This window comes from Nycticebus coucang, chromosome 11, assembly GCF_027406575.1.
Source record: "Nycticebus coucang isolate mNycCou1 chromosome 11, mNycCou1.pri, whole genome shotgun sequence".
NCBI lineage: Eukaryota > Metazoa > Chordata > Mammalia > Primates > Lorisidae > Nycticebus > Nycticebus coucang.
The window spans coordinates 11,258,296-11,283,014 of record NC_069790.1 but is presented as its reverse complement, the minus strand read 5'-3'; the positions used below and the strand labels follow the sequence as shown (position 1 = coordinate 11,283,014).

The following is a 24,719-nucleotide window of genomic DNA, read 5'->3' as shown; positions in this document are numbered from 1 at the left end:
CCCCACTTTGAGAAGCACTGCTCTAGACTAACCCAGTGCACACATAAGGAAACTCAGGGTCACAGGTGGGCACGTATCTGCCCCAGGTCACAGGAGATTGGCTCCCCCTCTCTTCCCTCCAGGGCCCACTCCTCTGTCCCTGACTGAGACTCCTACTGCCTTCTCCCACACTGACCCCACCACGTGGGCCACACAGAGCATGCAGTGGCCAGGGACCAGGGCCATGGTGTGGCAGATTGCCCTTTGGGGAAGATGGGACCTTCGTGGAAGATTTAGTGGGCAGGTGGAGCAAGCAGCTTTCATCAGTTTGTAGCTAGTGATTCAAACCATGAAGGATTTCAGTGCAAAGAAAAAGAATTCATCAAAGCCTTCCCCCTCCATTGCCGACCCCAAAGACCCATCTCCAGCTGCAGCTCCTCAGGGACCCCTGGCCAAGCACATGGGCACGGGGCTGTGGCCAGCTCATTCTGCTGGGGCTGAGTTAAGGAGCACATCATGGTTCTTTTCCCTGCCAGTCCCACTGCATCTCCTTCTTACTTTTAATGGTTGTTAGGCGTGCACTGCCCAGGCATCCTGCCTCATTTAGCCAGCTGCCCGCTGCTGACATTGGGGTAAGTTTGCAGGCAAGAAAAGGTGCTTAGCCTGGGGTTTAGGGACCCCCCAGTATGGAATCAACTGGTAAAAGAACTCCACAAATTTCATGCTAAACGTGGACTTGAGAGTAAAAGAAGGGGCAAAGTCTGAGAATGTGGCTCTGGGAAACAGGACCCTCGCTGACAGAGGCAGCACAGTTAGAGGCTCCCACAAAGGAGAGTAAGATGGAGAGAGGCTATTCCCCAGGCCTCTCAGGACTGTCCAGACAGCCCACTTTTGTCCTCCCCTCTAGGAGAGGCTATGCTTACCTAAGACCTGGCCATCTGAGGTCAGATTCACAGAGGTGCTGTAAGCCGCCAGGCCACTGCAGGAGAAGCCAGGGCAAAGACTTAGCTGGGACTAGGCTCCTCCCCTCTACCCAGCCCCCAGCCTCCCCGCAGAGGCCCCTCAGGGCTTCCTTCCTTCCACTGCGTTTATCCCCCTACTGTAGCCCACAGGTCTGCCCTCCACAGTACAAGACCTCCCAAGCCTACCCTTTGGGACATTTGATGTTGGGTGGGTCACTCAGGAACCAGGGGAGGTACTTGTGGAACTGCTCCACTGAGGGCCGCAAGGGGCCCAACGTGAAGTCCATGCAGTTCTTTAAGCAGTTCAAGGAGTCTGCAGAGAGAGGGGGACTCTGGGCAGCAGTAGCCCACGGCCAGCTGCTCCTGCTCTGTCCCACTCTTTCTCCTCCCCTCCCATGAAAGTTCCCCCAGGCATTCTTGCCTCAAAGAGTCACTTCTAGGGGGATTTGCACTTGTCATCTCTGACTGTAGGAGAAGTTCCCCCTCTTGGTTATAGAAACTGCTGGCACCTACAAGCAAGTGGGGAAGGGAAGTTTGGGGCAGAGAAACAGGTCCCACAGGGACCTCGCACTCAACCAACAAATGCAGCAGCTCCAGGTGGCGAGGCCATGCACCAACCTCTGACTCTCTGCCACCCCCCTCCCACCCCGCTACCACAAGTGCCACATGCTCTGCAAGGAGGTATCCACACATGCCAGCCATAAGTGTTTAAAGTCTCATGGTCCAGCACAGCCATCCACACAGGTACTCCTCGCAGAGCGCCTGTCTCTGAGGCCAAGCCTGTTCCCCTCCTTCCAACAGGCCCTGCAGGAGGGGTGGGAGAGGTGGAGAGAAGCTGTCCGGTCCTTTTCTTTCTCTAGCCTCAGTTTCCCCAATCTGTGGTAGGCAGTGAGCCCCCCAAGGTCCCATACTCACTGACTGTGGAGGGGCAGAACTTGCCCGCGTTGGCGCCTAAGATATAAAGGCGGCAGCAGGAGGATGGAGTCAGCCAGTCAATGAAGTCATCCACCCAGGAGGAGGCAGCAATGGCCAGGTAAGACCTGAGTGTAGGAGAGGGGGGAAGGGAAAAGGACCAGCTGCGCAGGGTAGTGGGTCTTTCTTGTGGCCCAATCCCCAGGCTGGGCTTCCCCAGGTAAGAAGCCACAGGACAGCGGGGGCAAGGGGAGGGGTAGAATAAGCAGGGAACAGGCAGCAGCCAGGCAGGCCAGACACTCACTGCTCAGGGAACTCGGAGGCATACTGGATCTTCTGGGTGAGGGAGTTGTTGGCACAGCCGGCACTGGAGCAGATGGCATTCATGCCCTCCTCAGTGGAGAAGTTGTAGCCCGAGGTAGTAACAAAGTATACCGGGGCCCCCACCTCAAAGTAGCGGTTCAGAAAGAGGAAGTAGTCAAGGAGGTATGAGTCCTGGGAGGAGAGGAAGGTCAGTGAGCCTCAGGAGGCCAAACACACCCCTAAAGTGCTAACCTTGCCTCAGGCTCTTGAAGATACACACAGAGGTCCATGCTCAGAAGTACACATAGAGGCACACAGTGAGGTACGCACTCAGAGGTACATGCATAGTTACACACTCAAAGGTAAATCCTGAGTGGTACACACACAAAGGTATACACAGAGGTGCATGCTCAGAGGCACTCACACAGAAGTACACAATCATGGTAAACATAAGGAAGTACATGGTAAGGGGTCACATACAAGGTACAGAGGAAGAAGAACATACACAGATGCACACATGCAGGTTTACCCTTACAGAAGTACCTGCACAGTGCGAAGTGTACTCACGGAGGCACAAACACAAAACAGCACACACCACCGACATGAACATACACTGACACACACACAAACATGCACATACACGTGTACACAAGTTTTTTCCTTCTTATCATCCCCAATTTGGCACAGCCACAGTCTAACAGCTGGCCTGTGACCACAGCCTATATTTGCACATACATGTAAATGTGTGCACACCCTCAGGGCCATGCCCCAGGTATCATCATGGTCTGTGCTCTTGTAACACAAAACCTCAGAGTAACACCAGGGAAGGTGGCAGAGTAGGAAGCACCAGGAATCTGTCACTCCACCTAGACAACAATTTTTTTGGCAGAATTTGTCTGATGTAACTGTTTTGGAAACCTGGAGGCTATCAAGGGCTGGAAGCTTCCAAGGTAAGGCAGGGAAGGTAAGTTGTGGTCAATTTGTGTCAATTTTGGCTCTTATCACAGTAGCAATTATTCATTCCCCACCCACAGCCTTAAGGCATGTAGTCATGAATGCATTCTCTGAGTAGTTTGCACACAGCTTACAAGAGAGAGTAGGCAATAACATACTGTCCTCCAAATATCCAGGATCTGAGTTCTGATCACTGATCATTACTTCTAATGTTAGTGGTACAGACATACAGGTAGGCAGCCATAACTACAACTCCCACTTCCATCCTTGCTTTCTCCTCCACTTCCAGTTGAAGAGACTTCCATGAGATTTAAAAGGAAGTTTAAAAACAAACTTCCACGGGCGGTGCTCGTAGCTCAGTGGATAGGGTGCCAACCACATACATCCAGACTGGCAGGTTCAAACCCAGCCTGGGCCAGCTAAACAACAATAACAACTGAAACAAAAAAATAGCCCAGCATTGTGGCGGGCACCTGTAGTCCCAGCTACTTGGGAGGCTGAAGCAAGAGCATCATTTAAGCCCAAGAGTTGGAGGTTGCTGTGAGCTGTGATGCCATAGCACTCTACCGATATAAATGAGACTCTGTCTCAAAAAACAAAAAAACAAAAAAACTCAACAAACTCCAATAGAATAAACTCAAAGAGACTGACACCAAAGGATATAATCCAACTGTCAAAAGCCAAAGACAAGACAAGCATGTGGTCCACATCTTTAGTCCCCCCTACCTGGGAGGCTGTGGCAGGAGGATTGCTTGTGCCTAGGAGTTCAAGTACAACCTGGGAAACATATCAAAACCTAGTCTTTTAAAAAATAATAAAATGTAAAATAAAAAATTTAAAGCCAAAAATGGAGAATCTTGAAGACAACAAGAGAAAAGTGACTCATTACATACAATTAATCTTTAATAAGATTATAAGCATACACCTCATCAGAAACCTTGGAAGCCAGAACTTAATGGATTGTATATTCAAAGTCCTAAAGAAAGAAAAAAAAATACCTGTCAACTAAAAACCCTATTTCTTGCAAAACTGTTCTTCAAAAATGAGGAGAAATTAAGATATTCCCAGATAAACAGAAGCTGAAGGAATTAGTTACCAGTAGACCTGCCCTTCTGAGCCACAGGTGCTGCCCTAGACCTGCCCTTCAACAAATGCTAAAGGGAATCCTGCAGGTTGAGATGAAAGGACACTAGACAGTAACTCAAAGACTTATTACAAAATAAAGATCCTTGACAAAAGTAAGTAAATTGGTCATTATAAAAGTAAGTATTATTATAACTATGGTTTGTAACTCCACTTTTGTTTTCTACATGACTGAAGAGACTAAAGCACAAAGCATAAAGATATAATTTTGTGACATTAATAACCAAAAAGAATAGGATGGAACTGAACAAGATCAGAGTTTTGTATGCTATTGAAGTTAAGTTGACATAAATTTAAATTAATGTGATCCCCATGGTAACCACTATAAAATATACTCAAAAGAAAAGAGAAGAAAAATTAAAAGTTTAAACCATTAAAAATCAACTGAACACATTCATGGACCATGAAGAAGCAAGAAGAAAACACACAGGAGGGAAAATCCTGGGATTTTTTTTTCTAGGGATGTAATACATACTTAAAAACAAAATGCCTCAACAGACAAAAATATATCAACTAAACACAAAAGAAGTCAGTAATGCAGGAAATGAGAGACAAATAGTTATAAGGCATATAGAAAACATCTAGCAAAATGGAAAGAAAACTAGAGAAAGAAAAAAACCCAAAAGAAAATGTAAAAATTAAAAGTAAAAAAAATAGAAAACAACAGAAATAAATCCCTCCTTATCAGTAATTATCCTAAATGTAAATGGATTAAACTGTGCAATCAAAAGACATAGATTAGCAGAATTGATTTTTCTAATGATCTAACCATATCCTATCTACAAGAAACTCACTTTAGGTCAAAACACACAAACGAGTTGAAAGTAAAAGAATAGAAAAAAGATTTTTCCATGCAAATAGTGATCAAAAGAGAACAGGGGTAACTACACTAATATCAGACAAAATAAGCTTTCAATAAAAAAAGCCTACAAGAGACAAAGAAGGACATTATATACTAAAAGAAGTTTTATCACAGCAAGAAGACATAACAATTATAAACATTTATGAACCTAATAACAGACCATCAAAATATCTGAAGCAAAAATTGACAAAACTTACAGGAGAAATAAATGGCTCTACAATAATAGTTGGAGAGTTTAATGCCCCACTCTCAATAATGAATAGCATTATAATAAAACAGAAAATAAGTAAGGAAATAGAGACAGCACAGTAAACCAACTAGATCTAACAGACAGATGCAGAATAATTTACCCAACAACAAAATACACTTTCTTCTCAAGTGCACATAGAACATTCTCCAGCATAGATAATACGTTAGGTCACAATTTAAATCTGAATTACAAAAAGACATTGTAAAAATTATCTTCTCTAACCACAATACAATGAAGTTAGAAATCAATAACAAAAGGAAACAGAAAATTCACAAATCTGAGGAAATTACACAACATACTCTTTTTTTTTTTTTAGAGACAGAGTCTCACTTTGTCACCCTTGGTAGAGTGCCATGACATCACAGCTCACAGCAACCTCCAGCTCTTGGGCTTAGGCAATTCTCTTGCCTCAGCCTCCCAAGTAGCTGGGACTACAGGCATCCACCACAATGTCCAGCTAACACAACATATTCTTAAACAAGCAATGGGTCGAAGAAATCACGACAGAAATTAGAAAACACTTAGAGATGAATGAAAACGAAAACAAAACATCTCAAAACTTATGGGACATGGTAAAAGCAGTACTAAGAGAAAAATTTATACTTGCAAATGCTATGAATTTAAAAAGGAAAATAGGGCGGTGTCTGTCGCTCAGTCAGTAAGGCGCCGGCCCCATATACTGAGGGTGGCGGGTTCAAACCTGGCCCCTGCCAAACTGCAACCAAAAAATAGCCAGGTGTTGTGGCGGGCACCTGTAGTCCCAGCTACTCAGGAGGCTGAGGCAACAGAATCGCTTAAGCCCAGGAGTTGGAGGTTGCTGTGAGCTGTGTGGGGCCACAGCACTCTACCGAGGGCCATAAAGTGAGACTCTGTCTCTACAAAAAAATAAATAAATAAATAAATAAAAAAGGAAAATATCTCAGCTGAGCATGGTGGTTCCCGCCTGTAATCTTAGCACTCTGTCTGGGAGGCCAAGGCGGGTGGATTGCCTGAGCTCACGAGTTCAATGAGACCAGCCTGACCTAGAGCAAGATTCCACCTCTAAAAATAGCTGGGCATTGTGGCAGGTGCCTATAATCCCAGCTACTTGGGTGGCCAAGGAAAGAGGATTGCTTGAGCCCAGGAGTCTGAGGTTGCTGTGAGCTATGACATCACAGCACTCTACTGGGGGCAACAAAGTGAGACTTTTTCTCAAAAAAAAAAAAAATCTCAAATCAACACCCTGACTTTAACAACTTAAGAAGCTAGAAAAACAGAACTAACTAAACCCCAAAGGTTTCAAGAAAAAGAAAATAATAAAAATTAGAGCAGAGATAAATAAAATAAAAAATAAAAAAATAGAGAAAAACAACAACATCAAGAGTTGGTTCATCAAAAAGATTAACAAAATAGGGCGGTGCTTGTGGCTCAGTGAGTAGGGTGCTGGCCCCATATACCAAGGGTGGTGGGTTCAAACCCGGCCCCAGCCAAACTGCAACAAAAAATAGCCAGGTGTGGCAGTGCCTGTGGTTCAAAGGAGTAGGGCGCTGGCCCCATATGCTGGAGGTGGTCAAACCCAGCCCCAGCCAAAAAAAAAAAAAAAACTGAAAAAAAAAAATAGCTGGGCATTGTGGCAGGCACCTGTGGTCCCAGCTACTCGGGAGGCTGAGGCAAGAGAATCACCTAAGCCCAAGAGCTGGAGGTTGCTATGAGCTATGACCCTATGGCACTCTACTGAGGGTGACAAAGTGAAACTCTGTCTCTAAAAAAAAAAAAAAAAAAAAAAAAAACGAAAGAAAAAGATTAACGAAATCGACATGTCTTTAGCTAGATTAACTAAGGGGGGGGAAGACTCAAAATACTAAAATCACAATTGAAAGTGGGAAATTAGTACTCATTCTACAGAAAAAGAATTATAAAAAGTATTATGAGGGCAGTGCCTGTGGCTCAAGGAGTAGGGCGTCGGTCCCATATGCCGGAGGTGGCAGGTTCAAACCCAGCCCCGGCCAAAAACCAAAAAAAATTATAAAAAGTATTATGAACAATTGTATTCCTGAAAGCTAGATAATATACATGAAAGGGTTAATTTCTAGAAACACAAACCTACCAAGACTAAATCATGAAAAAATAGAAATTCTGAATAGACCCATAACTAATAAGGAGATTCAGTGATCAAAACCGTTCCCAGCATATTAATAGAAAAAGCTGGACTTGATGGATTCACTGGTGAATACTACCAAACATATAAAGAAGAATTAATGCTACACCTCCTCAAACTCTTCCAAAAAAATTAAAGAGGAGGAAACACTTCCAAACTCCCTCTTTGAAACCAGCATTGACCTAATACCATTGCCAGACAAAAACACTACAAGAAAAGAAAACCACAGACCAATATCTCAATAAAATACCACGAAATTGAATTAAACAGCATATTGAAAGGTTTCTACACGATGATCAAGGGGGCTTTATTTTTGGAATGCAAGGATACTTCAACATATGATAGTCAATTAATGTAATGATGGACCACATTGACAGAAAGAAGGAAAAAGCACATGACCATCTCAATGGACGTATTACAGAAAAAGCATTTAACAAAATCTTCCATCCTTTCATAATAAAAACATTCAGAATACTGGGAATGTAAGTTCTTAAGCATGATAAATGCCATATATAAAATCCCACAACCAATGTCCTGCTCAGTGGTGAAAGACTAACTTTTCCTCTAAGACCAGGAATAAGATAAGGAGAACCAATTTCACCACTTCTACTCATCATAGTATTAGAAGTTTTAGAACAATTAGGCAAAAATAAGAAATTCAAGGCATTTAAATTTAAAAGGAAGAAGTAAAACTATTTCCATTTATAGAAAACATGATCTTGTAGGCAGAAAATTCTGAACATTCTGCTAAAAAAAAAAAACCTGCTAGAGCTAATATACAAATTCAGCAAAATTACAGGATACAAAAATGAACACACAAAAATCAGTTGCAGTCCTAAACACTAACAACCAACAACAATATGAAAAGAAAATTAAGAAAATGGCACCATTTACAATGGCATCAAAGAGAATGTAATTCTTAGGAATTGACTTCACCAAGGAAATGAAAGCCTTTTCCACTGAAAACTACTAAGTATTGCTGAAACAAATTAAAGAAGACACAAATGAGTGAAAAGGCTGCCTGTCTTCTAATGGATTGGAAGATAATATTGTTAAGATGTCAATACTACCAAAGCAATTCTACAGATTCAATGCAATCCCTATCATAAACTCAATGGCATTTTTTGAGGAAATAGAAAAATTCATCCTAAAATTTATGTGAAATCGCAAGAGAACCTGAATAGTCAAAGCAATTTTAACAAAGAACAAAGTTGTACAATTCACACTTCCTGATTTCAAAATTGACCACAAAGCTACAGTAATCAGAGCAATGTAATATTGGCATAAGGACTAAAAATGTACCAATGGAACAGAATAAAGAACCAGAAAAAAACCTTCGCACATACAGTCAAATGATTTTTGACAAGGATACCAAAACTATTCAATGGGGAAAGGACAGGCTTTTCAGCAAACAGCACTCGGGAAACTAGATATCCACATGCAAAAGAATGAAGCTATAGTCTTACCTAATACCATGTACAAAAATTAACCCAAAATGGATCGAAGACCTAAATGTAAGACCTAAATCTATAAAATTGTTAGAAGATAGAAAAAAGCTTCACAACATGGATTTAGCCATGATTTCTTGGATATGACCCAAAGACACAGGCAGCAAAAGAAAAATATATAACTTTATGAATATTAAAATATTTTGTGCATTGGGTGGCATCCATAGTTCAGTCGGCAGGGTGCTAGCCACATACACCAAGGGTGGCGGGTTCGAACCCAGCCTGGGGCTGCTAAACAACAATGACTACTACAACCAAAAAAAAGCCAGGCATTGTGGTAGGTGCCTATAGTCCCAGCTACTGGGAGGCTGAGGCAAGAGAATCGCTTTAAGCCCAGGAGTTGGAGGATGCTGTGAGCTGTGACATCATAGCACTCTACCCAGGGCGACAGCTTGAGACTCTGTCTCAAAAAAAAAAAAAAATTGTTCATCAAAAGACACTACCAACAGAGTAAGAAGGCAATCCACGGAAAGGAGGGAAGTATTTGCAAATTACATACATTAGCAATTGCTGTCCAGAATATAGAGAGAACTCTTAAAACTCAAGAACAACAAAAAAATCTGATTCAAAAATGGGCAAAGGTGGCTCAGCGCCCATAGTTCAGTGGTTAGGGCGCCAGCCACATACACCAGGGCTGGTGGGTTCGAACCCAGCCCAGGCCTGCTAAACAACAAAGACAACTACAACAAAAAAATAGCTGGAGGCAGCACCTGAGTGGGGCACTGGTCCCATATACAGACGGTGGCAGGTTCAAACCCAGCCCCAGCCAAACTACAACAAAAAAAAATAGCTGGGCATTGTATAGGCACCTGTAGTCCCAGCTACTCCGGAGGCTGAGGCAAGAAAATCTCCTAAGCCCAAAAGCTGGCGGTTGCTGTGAGCTGTGACACCACAGCCCTCTACCAAGGGCGACAAAGTGAGACTCTGTCTCTAAAAAAAAAAAAAAAAAAAATAGCTGGGTGTTATGGAGGTGCCTGTAGTCCCAGCTACTTGAGACACCAAGACAAGAGAATCACTTAAGCCAGAGAGTTTGAGGTTGCTGTGAGCTATGATGCCACAGCACTCTACTGAGGGCAACATAGTGAGATTTTGTCTCAAAAAAAAATAAAATGTGCAAAAGACTTAAATAGACATTTCCCCAAAGAGAATGTACAAATAGTGAGGACAGGCTAGAAAAATCATAAAGGGGACAGCACCTGTGGCTCAGTGGGTAGGGTCCCGGCCCCGTATACTGAGAGTCGTGGGTTCCAACCCAGCCCCCAGCCAAACTGCTACAAAAAAATAGCCGGGCATTGTGCCAGCGCTTGTGGTTGCAGCCACTTGGGAGGCTGAGGCAAGAGAGTCGCCTAAGCCCAGGAGTTGGAGGTTGCTGTGAGCAGTGTGACGCCACGGTGCCACGGCACTCTACCGAGGGCGACAAAGTGAGACTCTGTCTCTACAAAAAAGAAAAAGAAAGAAAGAAACCAGATTCCAAGGAAGTCTGTGGGGGCAAACATCAACAACAAATGGCCAATAAGCATTTTTTTTAAATGTTCAACATCACTAATCATTACAGAAATGCAAGTTAAAACTACAACGGAGATACTACTTCACATCTGATAGGATGACTATTATTAAAATTTAAAAAAAAAAAACAGAAAAGAACAGGTGTTGGCAAGGATATAAAGCAATCGGAAACCTTGTGTGCTGCTCGTAGGAATGTAAAATGTTGCAGGTGTTGTGGAAAACAGTATAAAGAGTCCTTGAAAAATGAAAAACATAATTACCATATGATGCAGCAATTCCACTTCTGGGTATATATCCAGAGAATTGAAAGCAGGGATTCAAACATTCATGTTCATAACAGCATCATTCACAATAGCCACATATCCACTAACAGATGGATGGATAAACAAAATGTGTCATATACGCACAAAGGACTAGTATCCAATCTTAACAAGGAAGAAATTCTGACACATGCTACAGCATCCTGCTAAGTGAGATAAGACAGTCACAAAAGGACAAATAGTGTATAATTCCACTTACATGAGGTGCCTAGAATGGTCAAACTCATAGAGACAAAAAGTAGAGTGGTGGTTGCCAGAGGCTGGAGGGAGGAGAGAAGGGGAGTCCATTGTTCATTAGGTATAGTATCAAGTTTGCAAAAAGACAAGAGTCATAGAAATGGATAGTGGTGATGGTTAAATAATATGAATGTATTTAATATCACTGAACTATACACTTAAAATGGTTAAGAAGTATCCTGAGCAACAGAGTGAGACCCCATCTGTACAAAAAATAGAAAATATTAGCTAGATAGGGTGGTGGGCGCCTATAGTCCCAGCTATTTGGGAGCCTGAGGCAGGAGGATCACTTGAGCACAGGAGTCTGAGGTGCAGTGAGTTATGATGATACCACAGCAACAGAATAAGATACCACAGGCAACAGAATAAGACCCTGTCAAAAAAGGAAAGAAAGAAAGAGAGAGAAAGAGGGAGGGAGGGAGGGAGGGAGGAAGGAAGGAAGGAAGGAAGGAAGGAAGGAAGGAAGGAAGGAAGGAAGGAAGGAAGGGAGGAAGGAAGGAAGGAAGGAAGGGAGGAAGGAAGTAAGTTTATTACATAAAAATTTTTAAAAAAAATATTGATTAGCATGGTAAATTTCATATGTATTTTGCTAAAATAAAAAAAATTGGGAAAAATGAACTTTTAAAAAGCAATAAGAAACAAATATCCCCAACAGAAAAATAAACAAAGTCCATCAACATAAAACTTCACCGAAGTCTTGCAGCCCATCACCTCCTTCCTTCATTTTTTTTATGTTATTTTTCTTTTCTTTTTCTCTTCTTTCTTTCTTTTCTTTTTTTTTTTTTTTTTGAGACAGGGTCTCCCTCTGTTGCATGGGTTAAAGTGAAATGCTGTGATCATAGCTCACTGCCATCTTAGACTCCTAGGCTCAAGCAATCCTCCTTCCTTGGCCTCCTGAGTAGCTGAGACTACAGGCGTGTACCACCACACCTAGCTATTTTTTTTGCTAATTTTTCTATTTTTGTAGAGACAGAGTCTTGCTGTGCTGCTCAGGTTGGTCTCAAACTCCTGGCTCCAAGCAATCCTTCCAGCCTCCCACCTCAGCCTCCCAAAGTGGTAGGATTAACAGACATGAGCCACTGTGCCTGGCCACCTCCTTCCTTCTTGCTTTCAGGCACTTCCCACCCTGTGATACACCCTGGTTCTATAGGTGGGAGGTTCATGCTGTGGCCCGTGCCGGCTTCCCTACATGCTCTCCCTCCATATGATCACTAGAAGCTAAGGTTCTGATCCGGCTGCTCCCCTTCCTCACCTCACTTTCAACATCTTGGGCCAGCACCACCTAAAATCTGCCCCAGCCACATCCCACTCAGCCCTGCCACTGGCTGCAAGCCTGCCTGCTCCCTCTGGGGCTCCTGCCAGTACCCAGACCCTTATCCAAACCTCCATCACAGCTCTCCTGAGTAGTCCTACAGAGCGAGCCTCCATCATTCCCTGCCTCTCCCTAGAGACTGGTCACCTCAGTCTGGCCATGTGTCTCAGACTTTGCTGCCACCAGCCCATACCACCCCTGGTGCACATCCAGATAAGCCATGGGTCCTGGGCTTGCTGACACATTGTGCCACACACTTCCTGGCCTAGGCCTGGCGATCAGGCCCCTCCCCCAACATGCTGCCTTCCTCCAGCTTGTCTTTCACTCCTTCCCACCCCAGGGTTGCTCACATGCCCAGGAAACACACCTGGATTCAACCCCACCAGGTGAGTCTGTTGACATTTTCCTCTGCAAATCCTGTGCAACCTTAGAGGTCCCTCTAACCATGCAGGCTTTTCTTCCTCTGAGCCCCTGCCCTCCTCGAGCCCCAGGACTGGAGCATTCACAGCACTAAGCAGAGGGCAGGCTCTCAGCAAGGCATTGGTCATTCTCCATGGCCAGTCATCTCACATGTCCCAGATGCCTGGGACATCGCTCTTAATGCGGCCTGGGGCTGGCACATGGCTCTTGTGCTTTTTATACACAAATGTGACTTCCCACTGTGGGCACTTCCAAGGTGACAAGCAATTCTGCACTGCCGGTCACACCATTGGCTCATGTGGCTGGCCCCTACCCACTAGGTGCTGCTGCCCCTCCCCAAATCCCAGGGGGCTGAGGGCTGGGAAGGACCTGGGCTCACCTGGGGCAGGGCCAGCTCCTGGTCTAGTCCCACGCTGATGTGGCACATGAAATAGAGCCCCACTCCAAACAGGGCCAGAAACAGCAGCAGCTGAGGAGGGAACTGCTGCATGAGAACCCCCTGTGCAGTAGCACCCCACTTTCCCACAAATTTGAACCAGTCAGGGTGTCCTGGCAAATGCTTTGGAGTTCAGTAGACTTGAGTGCCAGACCCAAGTATTAGCACCTGGACCTGGGCAACCTCTCCACCCCCAACCCTGCTCTCCCCAAGGCCAAGTCCCCACATAGTCCCCCTGTCCCCTGCGGTGCAAAACCACTCACCACGACCCCACGGGTGAGCCCGTGCATCAGGAAGGGGGCGTAGACCTTGCGGAAGAAGCGGAGCAGGAACCCCTCACTCTGGCTAGGTGGGGGCACCTCCCGGGGCTTGGCACAGCAGCAGAGGTCCAGCCGGGATGCCTAGAGGGGGAGACAGCCCCTCAAGGTGGTCCCAGAGCAGACCTCAGGAACTGCCTCCCTATCCCAGGGAGTGCCACCTTCTGGGAGTGGCCTGTGCCAACACTGCTCGTGGGGATATGCCAGTGTGCTGTTTGCATTTATTTTCTATCTTGATAAAATATCTTTGAATTTTATACCATCATAGAAGCAAGAGCTTGACTCCTTGAACAACTTGGGTTTGAACTGCATGGGTGGCTCCGCTCATATGCAGACTTTCTTTCACCTCTTCCACCCCTGAGACAACAAAACCAACCCCTCCACTCCCTGCTCCTCCTCAGCCCACTCACCCTGAAGACGAGAAGGATGAAGGCTGGGTGATCCACTTCCACTTGGTGAAAGGTGAACAGATTTTCCCTTCCTTATCATTGTCTTAATACATTTATTTTCTCTGGCTTACTTTATTGTAGGACTATAGTGTATGTATAATACAACATACAAAATATTTAATGTCATTGTTAAGACTTCTGGTCAATTGTGGTCTCTTACTAGCTAAGTTTTAGGGGAGTCAAAAGTTATACAGGTTTTTTACTGCTTTGGTAGTTGGCACCCAGACTCTGCATTGTTTGAGACTGAACTGTATTTTATTTATCCACCTCATGTACTTTAGGAGGTTTGATCATGTTTCCCAAAATTGCTAAAATGAAATTCTTTTTCTACAGGAAAGTGGGGAATACGTGGCCCAAATACTTTACCCCCAGTGCAGTGCCCCTGCCCCCTACCCCCCTCTCTGGGCCATCTCTGTGGCACTGAGACCACCCTTTCTCCCTGCCAAGGTGGAGACCCAGGGGCAGGTACTTTGGTCCTGGCCTAGCTGCCCCTACCTCCTGCCTCTTGCTGTCCAGGGAGAGCAAGGCCACAAAGGCAGACATCTGCAGCAGGAAGTCAAGGATCACAGCAAGGCCAGAAGTCAGGGCAAAGGTCCGCACAGCTGGCATGGGGGTCAGGGCCCCTGTGGGGGGCAGAAGGCTGTCAAGGCAATCCCGCTTCAGGACCAGGGTGGGAGCCTATATTGGCAAGGTGCAGAGGGAAGGAAGTCTGCCCTGTGCCCACTGCCTTCTGAGAACTCCTGGGCCCCTGGACTAATCCAACAGGCCCAGCACCTGGGTAGGGAGGGTCTGCCCCAGGCTTACCAAGGAAGAAGCAGATGGCCTCAGAGAGGCTGCACAACAGCATGCTGGGGGCCACCCTGCCCAGGGCTCGGCCAATGTGGACCTCCCGTTCCTCTCCAGGCCTCCGAGGGAGCCTCTGTATAACAATAGCAGGAATAGAGTCCAGAGCCCATGAAAGGCACCATCCCGGGAAGGCTGACAGGAAGCTGGCAAGAGCCCAAAGACTCAACCAGGCCTGAAGAATTTGCTCTGTCCTTCCTGAGTTGGGAACAGACTCTTAACACTCTCCACAACCACACTTTCTGGAGAAATGCTCTATTCATTCGTTCACTTGGGCTGTCAATAGCAATCCTGTTCCAAACATCACTGGAACTCTGGAAATTCACAGGGGAGACTAAATTGATTATGATTTATCCTTATTGTGGAATGCTACATCACAGCATAAATGTACTGACACAGAAAGCTTTCCCTAGTTGTTGCAAATTCCAGATGACACAGGATGAACTCATTTTTGTCAACACGTTCTATTTTTTTTTTTATGGAGACAGGGTCTCACTATTTTTCCCAGGCCAGGCTCAAACTCAAAATTCTCCTGCCTCAACCTCCTGAGTGGCTGGAACTACAGGGTGCGTGCAACTGCACCTGGCTAACACACTTTGCATAAACTAGAGTGTCAAAGCACAGAATCTGCAAGGAGATCTAGCAAAATGATGCCGCGGTTCTGTCTGGCCAGGAGGTGGCGTTGAGAGGGGACGAGGCAGTAGGAGGGGTGGAGAACTCCATGCTCACCTGGTACTCGAGGACAAAGATGAAGATGTTGTCAGCCCCCACAGCCAACACCAGGAAAGGTACTACTTGGAGGATGACCAAGGAGGAGCGGATACCCAGGTAGGAGAAGAAGCCCATGGCAGCCATGACTGCTCCCAGCACCACGGCCACCCCGCCCAGGCCCAGCGTGGCCTTGGAGTCCACCTGCAATGCAACCAATCACAGCCCCTGGCCACCAGGGCACCTGCCCATATATGTCCCTCAGTCTGGGCTGGAGGAGACTGGGGAGCAGGTAGGCACTCTTGGTGCTCACAGGTGTGCAGTACTGCTCCCAGTGGCAAGGAGTTACCATCTCAGGAAGTCCCTCTGCAGAGCCAGTCCCCCAAGAGCAGTCCCATGGCACCCAAAGACACAGGTGAGCCTGCTGCATCTTCCTTGAGCACATATTGCAAGAGATTTTAAATACTAGCTTTGTATTTGGACAAGTGGAGCATGTCAGGTAAAAGAAAGAAAATTGCTCTTGAACACTTCTAAGAAACATCACCCTTTAGGGGAACCACTTTGGATATGTCCACTTTGCTGCTTTGAAGTACTCTAGTTAAGGAAGTTTTAGAAGGCCCGAGGCCCTGGGCCAGCCCACCTCACCCCATCTCTCTCCCACTTCTCACCAGCACTCGGCTGCAGCTGGAGTAGCTGCCCAGGGCCAGGGAGATGTACAGGAAGATGACAATGTAGCTAACAGCGAAGATGGGCAGGTCCTCAGCCGTGGTGCGGTTGATCTCATCCTCCAGAGAGCGCTGTGGATGCATACCCAACCAGCCCCACTGACTGCACCTGCTCCGGCCAGGCTGGCGCTCAAGAGTTCAGTCACTGGGCACCAAATGTGTTTTGCCCCATGGCTCATTGTAAGCCCTCGTGCGACTGCGAGAACAGCACTCAATCACCCCATTCTGAGCAGGCGGTGCCCAGGGTCACTCAGAAAGGGGCAAGGCCAGAATGGGGACACAGTAATTGACTCAAGACCATGAGGGCCACACCCCCAGGAACCCACAGCCCCTACCTCAGCCATAAATGCAACCTGGAACATTCCAGCTGTCCGACTCTGGAAGGCTCGCATCTCCTCCAAGAAGGCTTCCTCCCATAGCTTGGCCTGGGCCAGACGGGGGTCCCCAGCAGGATAATTGTTGAGGGAGAATGTCATGATCAGGGCCTCTGCCTCAGAATAGTCCTTCCCTGGGATAAGAGATGCTCAGTTCCTGGCAGCTCCATCCGCCCACCTCTCCCATTCTAGGGGCACCCCTACTTCCCTCCCTTCTTCCAGATGCAACCCTGCACCCTGGCCTGCTCTTGCTCCCCCTCTCTTTCTTCATCCAAGTCATGATCTTGCCCCAGACACCCCACTTCTCTCAGACACAAGCAAGACCTTTGGGCCCAGGGACAAAGCAAGCAGCTCCGCAAGCAGATGGAGCTGGTGTCAGAGAGAGAAGGCAGGACGGCGTGGGCCTGAAGCTTCCATAGCCAGGCCACCCCCAGACTATGGGACCCTGTCACCACTCCCACACTCTGCCTGTTACTCCTGCCTTAATATTGTACCTTCCTCTCGGGACCCACTCAGCTTACCTTTGTACCCCCCCACAGCAAGGAAAGGGAAGACAGGGGCTCCATAGTCAGCCATGCAGCTCAGGGCCAGAGCCGTGCCATCTTTGAAGGTGAGGGGGGCGCTGCAGGGAAACCACAGAGAAAAGGGGCCTTTCCTGGCCCTGCCCAGTCCCGGAGGCCCCTGGCCCACAGCACTATGGAGGGTGAGCTGGGGGCACCAGCTTCAGATAGCCAGGCCCAGTGGATCCTAAAGGGCTTCCTTCCAACAAGATCTCCTGCAGGCCCCAACCCAGGGAGGGGGCCAGAGCTGTCCTGACTGCTTCCCTGTGCCAGGCAGGGGCTGCTCTGGGCACCACACCAGCCTTAGCACATCCAGGCTTTGTCTTTAAATGAGTCTCAGATGGAGAAAGCCAACTGATCATCACCACCTAAGATCCCCTGGGTGTGGGGCAGTGGAATGTGGGCTGTGGTGCCTTGCACCAGCTATCTCACACACTACTCTCTCAGCTGCCTCCTCCTGCCTGGGGTCCCAAAAATCTGAGTTTCAGATTTTGGACCCTGGAATCCAGGAGCCAATGTGTCCACAGTTAACCAGCACAGTGCCTTTGGGCAAGTCTGTATGCTCTTCAACTTAGGCCTTTCTGCAAAACGCATGGTTGTGAAGATGCAGCAGGATGCCTGGGCAAAGGTCGGCATGTGCTATTCCCAGCTCTGCACAAGCAAGGGCAGCAGTAACCAGCTGTTCCTGGGAATGCTGGATGCTCTGAGACTGAGCAGTTCACCATGCCCCTCTGAGCCTGTTTTCCTGTCTGTGAAATGAGGGTGATTAGAACAACCAAGAGTTGTTGTGAGTATCCAAAATCAAAATAAAGATGACACATGAGGACGTAAGTCTGGGGTCACCACCAGTGCTTCCCTGGAACAACTAACAGCTCCTCTGTCCTGCAGTTTCTGGGGGACAACCCCTGTCTTCATGGCATGGACACTCTGGGCAGCAGCTCAAACTTGGGGCTCAGCTGAGTGGTAGAGACCAGGTATTGAGGGGCAGAGACCAATGGCTCCCTTATCTAACCTAATGGTTCTCAAAGTGTGGCCTGGGGCCTTCAGGAGTCCCAGAGACCCTCTTAAGGATCTACAAGGTCAAACAGTTTTCCTAATACCACTCAGATGCTATTTCCCTTTTTAAAGCTCATTTGGTCTCAAGTGTAGAATACAAAGAGTACACGCTGAGGCCCTCTGCTCGGCCCCAGCCTCAGAGAGCCCTCTCCTGTCTGCCCCTGCTCCCCTCTCACTTAAACCTCACCCAGCAGCCTGGGTGGCATGTTCTTGGCACCACTTGGTGGCCACACACAAACCTGCCGCAGTGAGTAGGAACTTCAACCAAGGAAAGTGGAGACTGGGGGAGGGGTGAGGATAATCAGGCACATAGTAATCTGAGTACTACCCATCTTCTGCCCAAGAAGATCCCAGGAGGTCATGGCAGCTCTTCCATGCCACTCCTGACTGGGCCCCACCAAGGACTCACTTGACACAGTAGAGAAAGTGGTCCCTCCAATCAACCTGGGAAGTCTGCCCCAGCAGTGTCTGGTTGGCCGTGAGCTGCAGGAGTGTGCGATTGTTCTGGAAATACTGCAGGAGGCTGTTGATGCAGCAGTCAGAGAGACTGGCATTGTGCGGGTTGAGGGGGGCATAGCAGATGTCCTGAAGAGAGATGTTGCGCTGTGCCTCAGGCGACCACACCTGCAGGTGCCGCAGCCTCTCCTGCAGCTCCAGCAGCTCTAGTAGCAGGTCCAGGGACAGGACCCCGCTGAAGTTCTTGGGTCCCAGCAGCAGGGAGTCATATCTATAGCTGGACCGGTTAGAAGCCGTCAGGATCACCTGGTTGGTTCGGAAGAAGGGGCCAAAATGCTGGTCATGGAAAGCCTTCTCTTTCCGGGCTTGGCTGTTTGGGGCCGACCACAGCTCCACAGGGTCTGTGGTGAGTTCCATGTAGGCCAGGCCCCAGGCCAAGGCCACCACCAACATGGTGGACAACACCAGGATAGTCAGCGGCCATGAGGCCACCCATGTGCCCCAGCCCTGGAAAAACTGGCCAAGGAGGGTGTGGATGGAGAGCCTGAGCTTGTTAGGGAGGCCAGCTCCCTCCTTGGTATCCACCTTTTTGCCTTTGTCCTTTCTGGGAGCCACTCGGAAGTACACAAGGAAGATGGTGAGCAAGGCAAAGGCAGAGCAGATGATGATGCTAACAGCAAGCCCGCCCTGCATCTGGCCCAGGTGGAAGGTGAGGTCCAGGGCCTGGGGGCGTGCTATGACAGGGCAGGAGGCAGCACAGTCCTGGCAGGAGCAGGCCATTGCGTTGTCACCTTGAGACTCGTTGCAATGCACGATCTTCTCGTTCAGAGGCTGCATCCCACTCCCTGGGGTCTGACCGGGCCCCCAGAGGTGGAAGGTGATGTCCAGTGGGGCCAGGCCATTCCCTGTGTCTCCTTGGAAATCGAGCCAGCGCTGGGCATTGCAAAGAGCAGAGCCATACACGCCGCACATGGTGCCCATGGCCAGCGAGGCAGCCGCAGGGATGCGCACGCGGCTGCAGGAGTCGTAGGTCTGCTCCGCAAAGCTGCGCTGGTAGAAGGCCTCATAGGCCACCACAGCAGGGGGCTGGCCAACCCCTAGCTGAGCCACACGGGTCACGTTGATGAAGAGGCTCTGGTTGGGACTACAGGTGTTGTGGCAGTGCAGGCTCACAAAATTGTCAGAGCAGGCTGGGCAGCGGGTGAGGAGGGCCTTGGTGAGGGACATGCTCACCTCCAGTGATACCAGCTGCTTGACAGAACAGCAGGCTTGGGTGGTGGTGGGACCAGTGTAGAGGCGGGGACAGATGCTCCGTAGTAGGGCCAGGTGTTCACCTGTGATGTTGCGGGCTGGTGTGTTGGACAGGCAGGACACATTGGCCAATGACGTGAGGCCTCCAGACAGCTCTGGGTTCTTCCCACATTCATCATAGAAAGCGCAGTAGCCAGGCTGGTGGATGGGAGTGTACAGCTCGCTCTGGGCCTGCGGAGCACAGCATTGTCATTCATGGGCTCTGATGCTGGTCAGCACAACTGGGCATTGTCCAGACTGTGGGCAGCCAGGAAGAGTGTGGAGATAAGGGTAGTGGTAGGGGAAAGAGACAGTGGAGAGTCTCCCGGAGGCTTGTGCCAACCAGTGTTGGAGTGACAAGTGAATGGCACAGCCAGGCTTTTCTTCCTGAGGATGACAGGGTCACTGAAGAGAAGGAGTGACCTGGTAGACTTGCAGTTTAGGAAGATCACCCTGGAGAAGCTTGGGGATTGGAGGCGACACCAAGGTGCTTCATAGGTGCCAGGTTCTGCCCACATTGCCATCAGCCTGAGTCCCCACACTGCACCACACCACAGACAGAAGCCAGGGTCTCTCCCAGAAGTCCCACACACCTCCACCTGCCCGATGCTGTCACCTACCTCCTAGACATGGGAGCGAGTGAGGGACAGAAGAGGCAAAAGCCCTGGATCTCCTTCCTCCCCCGGGATGCTTTGTCCTCTCCAGGTGACGCTCGCCAGAAAGCCCACCCCTAGCACCTCCTTGGCTCATCCTTCCTCATCCATGGGCCGGCCCCATGTCCATTCAGCCCCCGTGACATGGGGACCCACCACCTGCATCCCTTCTCGGCAGGGGACCGGATGCCTCATATGTTGAGAGACTGGCCTGGCCCCCAGGCCCTGAGACCCTCTCCCACTGTCACCCAGCAGCACCTGCCTGGTATACAGGTGGCCACAGGGCTCCATGGGAGTCAGCGGAGGACATGGACACAAGCACTGGGACTCACCAAGTGCAGGAACAGGGTCCAGAGCAGCCAACCCCTCAGGCCAGCTTCTGCCATCCTGGGTCCAAAAGGGGTCAGTGGGGAGCAGGACCAGGCCTCAGGCACAGCCGAAGGCTGACCACGCATTAAGGAAGCCTCCTCCCACTTGCTGACAGCCCTGGCCTGACTGGGTAAGGGACCAATGGGGCTGGCTCTGCTGATTAATGATCTACTTGCTCTTGTTCTTTCCACTGTTGGGCCACACGCATAGGCCCCCCTCTTAGATGAGCCTCTCTGTGGCGGAGCTGGGGTTTCCACCCACTTCCCAAAGCCACCAAAGCCAGAGGGTGGAGCTAGCTGGCGGAGAGACATGGCTCTTAGCCCCTTGTTGGCCTCTGTTGAGTTGGCCCAAGGGCCTGCAGATGCAGGTGCAACCAGCCACTGGAGGGGCTCCAGCCTCAGGGGCTCAGCACAGATTGGAACCTGCCTCCCCTCCCTGGTTCGGCCTCAGATCCCCACTCTGCCCCACCCTAAATGAGACGTGCCCTCTGCACTGTCATCCTTAGCAACTGTTGTTAATTAATATTAACAGCCTGATAACAGAAGGACAGCTAGGGTAGAGTGACGCACTGATGAAAGTTCCCTCCTCCAGGAAGCAAAGGGAAAGAACAGCTCACTCCAGAACCTAACAGTTGACAGAGACCCCAGATGGCATAAGACTCTCTTCTGTTCACTTTGCCCCTTCTTTCCCACCTCCCTCTCTCTTCTCCCTCTTGTCCCTTGCCCAAGGCTGTTCCACCAGCCCATCATAGCAAGGGGCAGAGTATGGTTGGGAACCCTGAGCAGCAGCTCTGCCCCTGCTGGGCCCAGGGGCAGGGTAAACACCTTCGCCTCCCTCCTGATAGGAATCTTTGAGCCTCCCTGGGGCTCTCATTATGACTAGGATGGGCCATGACCTTAGCCCCCATTTCTAAGGCCAAGCCCCAATAACCCCAGGCTGTTGAGAATATCTCCACCATGGCCACCTGCTGCAGGCAGCTGCAGGGAGAGACTTGCTCATTGTTGCCCAGCCTAGCTGACTCTTGTGTTCTGTGGACCCTGACCTGACTCAGAGGAGAGCCACCCAGGCTCATGCCAAGGAAGACAGAGATTGAGGGGAAGAGGGTTAGGGTGGGGTCAGGCTGCCCCCCAAACCTTGAGACAGCCATGATAGAGGGCAGAGAGTGGCCTAGGGCCTGCCCCAGCCAGCACCTTCCTGGCACTGCTCCCTACTCCTTGGCTGACAAATACTGAGACTCCACCACTATGAAGCTGGTCTCTCTGTGTCTTCTGTTCTTGGTGCTGTCATCCAGGTCTCCTAGAAGCAGACAGACCCTGAAATAAGGATTCCAGTGTACATAGTTTCTTTAGGGGTAATTCCAGATGACAACAGTAGGTGAGTGGGGAATGAGCCAGGGGACAGAAGGGTCCATGCTGAGCCCCTGAGGCTGCCCCACGGTGTGTTCAAGAGCTGCTTCTGCCCTTGAAGACCTGTGGAAGCTGATGAAGACATATTCCAGAGAGTCCCCTCTAAGGAATAAGTATGCAGACATTTTTCTACCACATCCATCAGTCGCTGGTTGAAGACACTCATGGAAGACTTAGCCCCAACACATGTGGCCATCATAGCCCATGCTGAGCACCCTCAGACAAGGCAGTGGGTCCTTGCAGCAAGAAGTCACTACTGGCATGCATTGGGGCTATGAGTACCAAGGTGAGCAGGGCCCAGCTCCAGCACCTGCTGCAGTGAGTGCAGGGCCCACCCATCCCTCATATATTTGTTCCATCAGGGGCTGCCCAGGCTGGGACCCTGGAGCCTAGCTGTGCCCAGCCCAGCACCTCAGACAGATAGAACTCAGATATGTGATCTCTTGGAGTCTTTTGTAAAACACAGTGTGAGAGCAGCATGATCCAACTTGGAATAAAAGATGAAATCTTCCCACCCCACTGCCTGTGACTCGTCCTCCCAAGCCTCACTTGCGGGCATGTGTGCTAAGTTGTACACTCGAGCACCTTGCTTTTTATCTTGACTTTCAATATAAATACCATCGCCTTTGATCTCTGATAGCACATTTATTACTGAGTTATAATACATAGGGCAGATGTACCGTCTGCTCTTCTGGTGCTGACCATCAGGCCAGTTTCCTATATTTCATCATTATAAGTAACTTCTTTGTGCCTAAAGATGTTTTGTCTTTTTTATTTATTTATTTATTTCCTTAAAACAAGTTCCTAGAGATGAGAATGGTGAGTCAGACCATGAGGTTTACCATTCTTTTTTCTTTTCCCTCTATTGTGGGAGTTTATGATTCTCTAAGGCACAACTCACGGTCTCTTCCCCCCAGGCTAATCTGGGACTTACTGGGTAATTGTCAGATTCTCAACTGTTGCTATCTGGTGATGGGCTGAAGCAAACCCTGGATGATGAACACAGTGGTTTCCTGAGGGCTGTGACTCTTTCCACTGACACCAGCCACGCGCAAATGCACCATCTCACCATAGTCTTGCTGTTATCATATATTATATTTGTTGTTGGACTTTACTAATTTAATAATCATGAAATGATATCTCATTTTTAACTCTCTTATTAGTAGTAAGATTGATACTAGTAAATAACATACGCCTGAAATGTAGCTACTTTGAGAAGGCCTGGAAACAGACCTGTATTGCTATGTCAGAAAGCAGTCAGGGCAACTAGCCACCAGCAAAGTGGCCCTCTATAGTCAGGTCTGAGGTGGACACCTGACATAGCCTGCCCCAAGTAAGTCACATGTAGACAAGCCCTAGAGCCATCAAGATCATTCACTGGCTTGCTGTTCTGCACCCCAATACCATTCAGAGAGTTTGAGGGTCTGGGCTAAGAGGAATGGCAGATGGCATAGGAGAGCCAGTAACCCAACCTGGGCCATCGGTCTCATGGCTGGGTGTGTGTGCAGTACTCTGGTAGGTATATGAGTAGTCACATCCCTAACTTCTGGCTTTGGGGGGTAATCAGCCTGCTAGTGGCACCTTTGTCTCCCTTGCCATCAGAACCTGGACTCTATTTGGTGAAGGATTGTGCCCATAGTTCAGGTGAGAGAGGCTACTGCCTACTCTCCCCACCCCCTTTGCAACTGGCAGTAGCCATGTCATCTGGTTCTGGCCCATGCAAAGGCTTTTTCTTTCCTCATTAAAGGAAATGTGTGCAGCTGTCATGTACTCTAGCCATTCCCACTTTTCATTGCCCTAAACATAAATGGAATGTAGAGAGCTATAGCAACCTGGAGCATCAAACATGAGGAAAAAGTCAAGATACAAAAAATGCCACTGGGAGCTGAGTGTGGTGGCTCAAGCCTGTAATCCTAGCACTTTGGGAGGGTGAGGTAGGAGGACTGCTTGAGACCAGGAGTTCAAGACCAGCCTAGACAAAAAAGCAAGACTGTCTCCACAAAATATTTCTTTTCTTGAGACGAGTTCACTCTGTTGCCCTGGGTAGAGTGGTATGGCATCATAGCTCACAGCAACCTCAAACTCTTGGGCTTGAGCAATCTTCTTCCCGCAGTTTCTCCCATAGCTGGGACTATAGGCATGCATAACCACACCCATCTAGTTTTTCTATTTTTAGTAAGGATGGGTCTCGTTCTTTCTCAGGCTGATCTCAAACTCCTGAGCTCAAGCAATCCACCTGCCTCAGCACAAAATATTATAAAAATTAGCTAGG

General features: G+C 48.5%; 1 protein-coding gene across 6 annotated transcripts in view; it reads right to left on the bottom strand.

The window, feature by feature from the left end:
- NPC1L1 (NPC1 like intracellular cholesterol transporter 1) overlaps positions 1 to 21,154 on the bottom strand; it is a 31,350-nt gene extending 10,196 nt beyond the window's left edge. Inside the window, exons 1-15 of one of the 6 annotated variants that reach the window (XR_008383714.1) lie at positions 21,005 to 21,154; positions 18,683 to 20,211; positions 17,179 to 17,279; positions 16,619 to 16,791; positions 16,227 to 16,355; positions 15,580 to 15,762; positions 14,812 to 14,926; positions 14,503 to 14,630; positions 13,505 to 13,642; positions 13,185 to 13,274; positions 2,158 to 2,348; positions 1,857 to 1,981; positions 1,363 to 1,450; positions 1,128 to 1,254; positions 903 to 958 (exon numbers count right to left, since the gene is read on the bottom strand). Coding sequence is in view for 4 of the 6 variants with exons in the window: in XM_053609627.1 (XP_053465602.1) it covers positions 903 to 958; positions 1,128 to 1,254; positions 1,857 to 1,981; positions 2,158 to 2,348; positions 13,185 to 13,274; positions 13,505 to 13,642; positions 14,503 to 14,630; positions 14,812 to 14,926; positions 15,580 to 15,762; positions 16,227 to 16,355; positions 16,619 to 16,791; positions 17,179 to 17,279; positions 18,683 to 20,211; positions 21,005 to 21,127 (3,208 nt within the window). In the remaining 2 variants the exon portion in view is untranslated. Of the gene's footprint in view, positions 1 to 902; positions 959 to 1,127; positions 1,451 to 1,856; positions 1,982 to 2,157; positions 2,349 to 11,035; positions 11,097 to 13,184; positions 13,275 to 13,504; positions 13,643 to 14,502; positions 14,631 to 14,811; positions 14,927 to 15,579; positions 15,763 to 16,226; positions 16,356 to 16,618; positions 16,792 to 17,178; positions 17,280 to 18,682; positions 20,212 to 21,004 lie in introns of those variants that run through there. The other 5 variants (XR_008383713.1, XM_053609627.1, XM_053609629.1 and 2 more) reach the window with 5 other exon arrangements.
- Between the last annotated feature and the right edge of the window lie 3,565 nt (positions 21,155 to 24,719).